Genomic DNA, 8,170 nt, shown 5'->3' on the forward strand with positions numbered 1-8,170 from the left:
GATAGATAAGTCAGTTCCTGAAACCTAACAGAATCTGACAGAATTTAGAGGGTCAGTTTAAAAGCTTACTGTCAGTACTAATAACACCTGCATGGCCTGGGTCATCTAGAAGTTGACCTATAGGTTCACGGAGAATTTTACCTGCAAAAAAACTTTCAGCACCTGTAAAATGAAATGGCAGCTAAGTAGCAATTCTGAAAAAAATAAATAAATTCAGGACCTACATTCAACAGAGGGAGATAGGGCTGAAGTATCTAAGCTGTTTCTCAATCTGTCTTAAGTCCTAAAATTGACACAGTCTCAGATGTACACACTAGTTCCCACCCACATTCCTTCCCACCTTTAAGCCATAAATAAGAATTTAACTAGTAAAAATGCTTGGAGTCAAGTGAATGTGTGTGTTACCATTCATAGCTGACTGGATAGGACTTCCTACTATCTGTTAACAGGTTCTGGTAGTCAGCAGGAGACTGATGCTTGCTGAGTCAGCCTCTGCTCATTAATTCGTTCCCCAGAAGGTTACTCCCACCTTTCTTTTAGAGATAGAAACAACTTTTTTTAACAAAAGGAGGGCCTATAGTCTTCTTGCACCTCACATGCCAGTACTTCTCTTGAACACTTTCATAGCAAGATAATTCAAGTGTCAAATCATACAAAAATTTGGTGAAGAAATAAAAGTGTACTCATCTGCATATACAGCATGAGCTGAAGGTGAAAAAAGATGAAGTCCAAAAGAACAGATGCTCTTAGGTAGATACTGCTGGTTAATGAAGTACACCAAGCCCTTATGATGGTAGGAGAAGGCCACAAACACAGGCCAGAGAGGAGAGAAGATACACTATCAGAAGAAGAGCGAGCAACTGGAATAGAATGACCAATGGGCAACTAATTGCATGCACGACCCTTGACTATAATGCAGGGGAATTACACCTCATCATCAGAAAGCCACCTAGTACTCCAGCCATCAGCTCGCTGTGCAGAATAGTCTTAATTAAGATCTGTGGTATTAAGTCCTCCTGATCCCTGCCCGTTCATTTCTGCAGGTATGCAATATGGTCTGATTGCACACCACCATCCCTGCCTTCACCTCAGAAAGCCTCCATGTTCGCTTTCCACTTTCTTCTTTCCTGTGATTGCCCTCAATTTCACAATGTTATTGTATGCGCTCCTTAAAACGTTGGCTTGAAGCATATATTGAGCAATTACAGTCACAACCTGCTCAGCAAATAACACGGCAGAAAATTGAATCCATGTCTACTCTGTTCTGACTTGGTATTAGAAAATTAGCACTCACTGCCAAACAAAAACAACAACAACAAAAAAAAGATGGCTGTCATCTATGACAACTGGTGATTAATTAGCATCAAAAACACAAGTGGCGTAAGAAAATGCTGGCTGCTTCTGAATGAAAGACTAACATAGGTCTCTCAACATATCAGAACTTTTACAGACATGAAAAAATGATGTGCTAACTGTGAACACATGGTATTCTTGTTACACCACAATGCATATATAACAGAAATACTAATATAGAGCATAAGCTTGACCCTATGCATAGTTTTTGATCAATTCCTGTCAACTTCAAAAACACATAGCCCTCGGTAAGTGGAAGACAAGATCAAGCACAGGTTGTAGATCTTCAAAAAACTGTTGAGAATAAAAAGTACATCACCAAAATGAAATAAGACAAGTAGATCTTAAATGGATAATAAAGAAGTGATAGAGACGAGAATTATGATCACTTTCTTCCTAGTGTTATGGACTACAGTAACTTTCGACAGCTATGCAAATGCTACTGCTTTGTATCCACTCCCTAGTTAGTATTTGTGTGTGCAAAATTCACCTAGACCCAAAAAATCGCTTCCTGGTGCCCAGGAGCACCTGTGGACGGTCTGCAAGGTTTAAGGGATGTGAACAGCTTTCCACAGACTCTTTCAACCACAACGAAATCCCTATATCATAGCGACGAGTGAAGTATTTTGCAATGTATGAAATGCTATAACAAATACAACTTCTTCCTTTTTTTCTCTGCCGTTGATAGCTAAAGCATCATACTATTACCACAATAGAAATTAGCATCGTACACTACTGAGAAACTAGGTTGAAACATAAAAAAGTGATGTCAAGTCGTCTGAATTTTAATGTGTAAAACAATGTGTTAGCTAATGAAAATTTAGAAGAAAGTGACAGCTGTCAAGGCCCAACTCCTCAACAACCGTGAGGCACTTAACTCCCACCAAAAGAAGCAGGAGTCAGTTACCTACACAGACCTAGCAACTGCCTTGACTGGAACAGGCTTTTGTTCAGAAATTGAACTGCACAAATGTTTCAGTTCCTGTGAATTCTCGGGCTAGAAAAACCACCAACTGTTCCCTAGTACCCAGTTACAGTTCGATCAAATAGGATTTTATTCATTGCAAAATGAAAACATCCAACACCTCTGACACTGAAGCAATGTAATGTGTCGTACTAGCCTCAGTCCACGCAAAATATAAAAACTGACCATCAGCAAACGGTTAAAAAAAAATAATTCACCTCTGTTATTCAGGCTGACAAAGGCTACCCAAAGCTTGTACTGATGACCAGATAGCCACCACACTATACTCTCAGAACCTACAAAGCAGAATAAAAGAGATCTCATATGTAGCGAGCTTGACTAAGAGCAAGTTGAATAGCAAGAAAGGGAGACTCGTGTCTCGGGATAACACTGCCAGAGTAGAATAATGTATGTGCATTTAGATTAAAAATCGTATGAGAAACAGGACGATGAAATGCTAATAGGCATGATTGCTCTAGTACCCTTTTAAATTCCAAGTATTCACAGCTCATGCACAGAAATAGTAAAATATGCACATCTGTGCATCTCCAGACCCAAGCGGGTGCCTCTCCGTAACACCAAGCAAAACCTGGAGCAGAAGGAAGGTTCCCAAGCATACGCCTGCGGATAAAACCTCCCGGAGAGCCGCCGGCCACAGAGTTTTTTGTAGGACAGCCGAGTCCCGAGGGCGGGCTCCCCGGCCAGCAGCAGCCCTCCGGCTCTCTCCCTCCCGGCCGCGTCTCCGGACTGGGCTGGGAGCGGCACCTGCCCCTCCGGCCCCGCCGCCACACGGCACAGGGGGAGCCGGGCTGCGGGGCGCGGCGGAGGGGCGCGGGGGCACGGCGCGGAGCAGGGCAGGGCAGGGCAGGGGGCCGGGGGGAGCCCGCCTCACCTCGAAGAGGGGCCCGATCTTGTTCTTCTCCAGGTAGGCTTGGATCCTGGTCTGCTGGTGAGACGCCATCAAGAGCTCCGGAGGCGGGGGCTGGAGCTCCTCTCCCCCGGCGGCGGCGGCGGCTGCGGTCCCTCCGGCTGCTCCCGGCTCGCTCCCCGCGCCGCCCAAGGGCTGCCCGAAGTCCCGGGGCCGGGGCTAACTCCGCTACCCGGCAGCAAGGGGGGGGGCAGCCGGGCGCCAGCCGCCCGCTCCGCCGGGCTGGAGGCGGCGGCGGCGGGCTCAGCCCCCTCAGGGAGCCGCGGGCAGGCGCTGCCTGGAGCGGAGCATGGTGCAGGGAGGGGACGAGCTGCAAAGGCGGCCCCCGAGCTGTGTGTGCGGTGCGTGTGTGAGCGTGTGAAGGGTGTGAGTGTGTGCGTGTGTGTGTGCCCGCCTGGCAGCGCCTTGGTTACGGGCACAGCCGCGGCTGGAGCTGCCGCCCTCGCCACAGCGCCGCTCCCTCAGCCAGCGGCCGGGGGCTCCGGGCAGCGCCGCGGCGTTGGGCGCCCGTTGACGGCCGGGCTCCGGCGAGAAAAGAGGGGCGGGAGGCGGGGGCTGCCCTGCCCTGCCCGGCCCTGCTCTACCCAGCCCTGCCCAGCCCAGCCCGGCCGTGCCCTGCCCGCTCCCATAGCTCAAAGTTCAGCCCTGAGGGGCTTGAACGCAGCGCCCAAACTTGGGCTACCTCAGAACGGGCGGTGGGCTTGCAGGGGGGCAGCCAGCGCTTTTCCTGCATTTTTTAACTGGGTTTCAACATAAAACGTTACCTTTCTCGTGATCCTGTTGAAATTCCCGATTTGTGGCTGCGAGCATCTTAATAAAATAGTTCAGGTACCTCAGTAGTTGCTCGCTGGTCACGGGTCGTGTCAAGTCTTATCCAGTAGCCAAGGGCTGGTGGAGTAAATGAGAAATTTCTAGGTGGCTTTGCAGAGTAGTGAGTTAATGGCTACATCAGGATTTATTCCTTCTCCACTTGAAGTAATTAGTTCCCCCACCTTTTCCACAAGCAGGGTCTTAAACAGCTTTTTGTGTTATTATTTCTCTTTAGAGAAGAACAAACAGAAATATTCTTTTCAGGATTTGACACCCTGCAATAACTGTTTCTGCTGTACCAACATTCACCTGTTTTTCCTAAAAATAAATAAATAAATAAAATGCACATCTCATATTTTCATGAGAATTTTTTAAAAGCTCAACACAGCTTTGAAGAATGCTCAGGTATTGGAGGTATAGGGAGCATTCCGCACATCTGCTGAATCAGGCTGCCCGCTCCCAGTCAAGCTGTGCTCTGCGAATACAAGAGGACAAGGTTCTCCTGATTCAGAAACTGTTAAAGAAGGATGAATTTTGTCAGGAGTCAAAAGATCATGAGTTCTGCTCCCACATTGACTGTTGTTTGACTTCAAAGACCTCTTAACTGACCTAAAACTTGTGCCTCTACCTAGAAGGAGGTCAGGTGTAAGTCTGTTATATAGACACTTTGCTGCATACCCTGTAACATAAGCAAAAGCTTGTAGAATCCTTTAACAGCTTTGCTGGAACACGCTCAGTTTCACTATTCATCCCAGTGAGGCAGAGCTTTTGTCTTCTTTGGTACTAGGAAGGACTGCCCTTTTTGTATTTGGATTTCTAATCTGCTGTTAGCGAGTCTTCTAAAATTCATATCAGCTCAAAGTTTTAGCATATTGTCTCCACTGAAGTACAGCTACCTTGGCTGGTGCTAAGCGAGTTTAATCAGTCTAATGAGGATCATACAATCATAAGGGTAATTGCCAGTGATGCAGGTTCTCTATAATGGCTCTAATGATTCCCATCAGATGAGGATGTTTGTAAAATTTCACAAGTCTCACCATAACCCAGACTGCTCCAATAGATAAAAGTCTCCCACTTTGCAAAATGATGCCTCCCTCCCACGATCCAAAAATGAGAACATATGTTTCCACAGCCCTACACAGCCTGACTTTTCAAAGCAGCAGTGCTTCTGGACCTGCTGAGACCTGACCGCACCAGGACCTGCAAACTCTACAGAGGCCAATAAGAGACATTAAAAAAAAAAAAAAAAAAAAAAAAAAAAGAAAAAGAAACGAGACTATCTGCAATACAAGTAGGAAAGAGGACTTAATAAAAGAGATTTTAAAGACAACTTAACTGTCTACAGTTGCACGTTGTACAATTAGATAGAACCCAAGATCTCAGTGTTAAAATTTCAGGTTTTGTTATTGTTGTTGTTCGTTTCAGTGTTTTGTTTCTTTTTCACAGAACCACAGAATGGCTGAGGCTGAAAAGGACCCCTGGAGGTCTTCTGGTCCACACCCTGTGCTCAAACAGGGCTGTCCAGACCTAAGTGCTTCTACCTATGTCCAGAAGGCTTTTGACCATCTCCAAAGATGGATCTTTCTGATACCGTTTGTAATTTTTTTTGGTGATTTTGTTTCCCTAGACATTTTCCCTCTCTAAACTCTCCCCCGAACATATAATCCAGACTTTCTAGGTGGCTTGGGAAACACACTAACAATCCTGCTGTGGTGGGAAATCTAAAGCAAAATGCAGAATTAGCTTTCCAAACAGACACACCCCCATAAATCCACATTTTCCCATAACACTTAACTGAGATGTTATCCTCTGATATGGATTAGGCACTTCAGTTAGGCTGTTCCTTACCAAGAGCTTCATGTTACTGTTCTCTTGTGGAAAGTCACCTGCAGCTCTCTAACAGAAAGTTCTGAGTGCTGAAGTATGGGAGTGCAGGTATCTCCTGCAGAGAGCACAGGCTCAGTGACATGACAGAGTAGGAAAAGAAACTTCACTGTTAGCGTTTTTTACTTTTTTTCAAAGAGAGCACTAAAACTGTTGGTAGATTAAAGATACGCCACACTAAGACAGCTATCAATAAATGTCCGTGATTCACAAATAAACACAAGAGTCAGGATATGTCCCTTTTGTCTTGGTTTATTTTAAAATAGATATTAACACAGGTCTTTTAAGTATGAACTTTCATTTTAATATTGAAGCATCAGATTTTTTTAAAAAACAACCACCTCCTGGATTAAAATTAATATAAATTTATGCATGTCCCTATCAGTTCTCAGCAATTTTTTTGCACATGCAACTCAACACTCAATTACTTTACAGCCCAGTTGTGGAATATAGTCTCTGTATTGTGCTATCCTATGATCCTTAGATATAAAAAATGGGTATGCGTGTAATTTTAAGATGCTTATGATGACTCTTTTCAGTTTTCATCCTTTGGCTGCACCTATAATATCTGAGATCCAGACATATTAACTATCGTATTTGGTTGTTTTCTCATCATTCTCTTTGCTCACCAAAGGGAGAAAAGTACAGTCACATTGACATGTTTTGGTAGGTTCTTTTTGTTTTGATAAGTTTAGTTCAAGTAGAGTATGGTTCCATTAAGTAATTCCATAGTATTCTATGTAATTCCTTTCCATCCATTTTTCAGGAATAAGATTTCTGCAGTTCAAACACTGAACAATGAATTTTCAAAGTTATGGTCACTTGCAGTACCCATTGGAGTTAAAATGCCCAAGCTTCACCTAAAATAAAGTTGTATTTCAGGAGAGTCAGAGCTGCCACTGCATAAAACAAAAGGAAACCAATGACTTTGCTGTCTCTAAAGGTACTCTGTGGGTCACAAATACCCATTGCCAAGTCAACAATTTTCTTTCTCCTGGCTAAAATTTGATCTGCATGCCCTGTAGGAAGATTATTTTTTGAGATGGCATCTGAAGTGCAAGATACCTTAATATCTAAGAGAAAGTTATAGTAGCAATATATGAATTCATTACAGGCCTTTACATGGCTTTGTAGTTCCCTGAGCTTTTTATGCTTCAACTATCAAAATTGTCACTGGAAATTCCTTAACAAAGCTTTCAAAAACAATTAGTAAAAAAGAAAACAACTAGCAGGCACATTAAAAGATACAGTGCTCCTCAAAAACCTGGTTATATTTTCTTGATAAAGCTTTCAATATGTCAATTTTTCTTTGAATGTTAAAACTGTAACAAAGAGTTCTTCCATTTCTGTGTCCTGCTTCTATTGAGTTTGATATTCTGTGCAAAGTCATTATCTACTTCATGAAGAGGAAAGAGAGCCATTAGTCAACAGCTGACTAAATATAGCTCTTACAGTATGTTTGTATTTAAAATATGAAGCTGAAATTACCTTCAGGAAAATAAAAATCCCTCAGTTCCCGCACCTTATACACGAGTCATTATTTTTTATTGCTAAAGCACAGCCTGGGAACTTTACATACCCTTGTTGTAAAAAATTTCTAAAACAGCTTACACACACACTGGCTGAATATTGCAGTGCTTCAAGCTGTTTAAAATAATGGAGGTCTAGCAGTTCCTGACCTAGAAAGCTGTCATCTAGCTTTTTATTTAGTTATTTCCCTAAAAATGGATCTGCTTAGATAGTATGTTGTCAAAAGAAATTGAAGCATCTTAGTTTGTTGTACTGAAATATCCAATTTGCCTTTTATCCCACATCAAGTTAGCAGACAGAACTGGGAATAACGTCACTGGAAGGGTCATGCTGATGATTTTGTATACCTAATCTTGTTTGGTGCATTTGTTTAAACCTGTTCAGTAAAGGATAATATCCCTAATGAGCTATCCCTATCCCTATCAGCTTGAGTTTATACAACCTTGAATGTATGTCCTATGTTTTTATATTCACTGCAAGATAAGAGCCATACAACTTCAAAATCTGGACTAGGCTCAGGCTCATTGTAAAAACAAGGTTTCCTTTGCTTTATCACTCTCCCAGAGCATTAAACCTCTCTAAGTGTTGGATATTTTGTCCATTACATATTGTGATCTTGGCAACAAACACTCAGCCTCTGCAATAAAACATTCCTACTCCCTGCAGAACTGGAACCCTTGGGAACTTGCTTGCATTATTCT

At 43.2% G+C, this 8,170-nt stretch overlaps 1 protein-coding gene across 6 annotated transcripts in view; it reads right to left on the reverse strand.

Moving 5' to 3' along the window:
* The window catches only part of C2H8orf34 (chromosome 2 C8orf34 homolog), a 186,855-nt gene extending 183,072 nt beyond the window's left edge, over positions 1-3,783 (reverse strand). For 5 of the 6 annotated variants that reach the window (XM_072034536.1, XM_072034538.1, XM_027452327.3 and 2 more), the window contains exon 1: positions 3,210-3,783. In XM_072034536.1, the coding sequence (XP_071890637.1) occupies positions 3,210-3,278 (69 nt within the window). In that variant the 5' untranslated portion in view covers positions 3,279-3,783. The remainder of the gene's footprint in view (positions 1-3,209) is intronic. The other variant, XM_027452324.3, reaches the window with a different exon arrangement.
* Between the last annotated feature and the right edge of the window lie 4,387 nt (positions 3,784-8,170).

The sequence above is a fragment of the Anas platyrhynchos genome, chromosome 2 (genome assembly GCF_047663525.1).
Source record: "Anas platyrhynchos isolate ZD024472 breed Pekin duck chromosome 2, IASCAAS_PekinDuck_T2T, whole genome shotgun sequence".
Classification (NCBI taxonomy): Eukaryota; Metazoa; Chordata; class Aves; order Anseriformes; family Anatidae; genus Anas; species Anas platyrhynchos.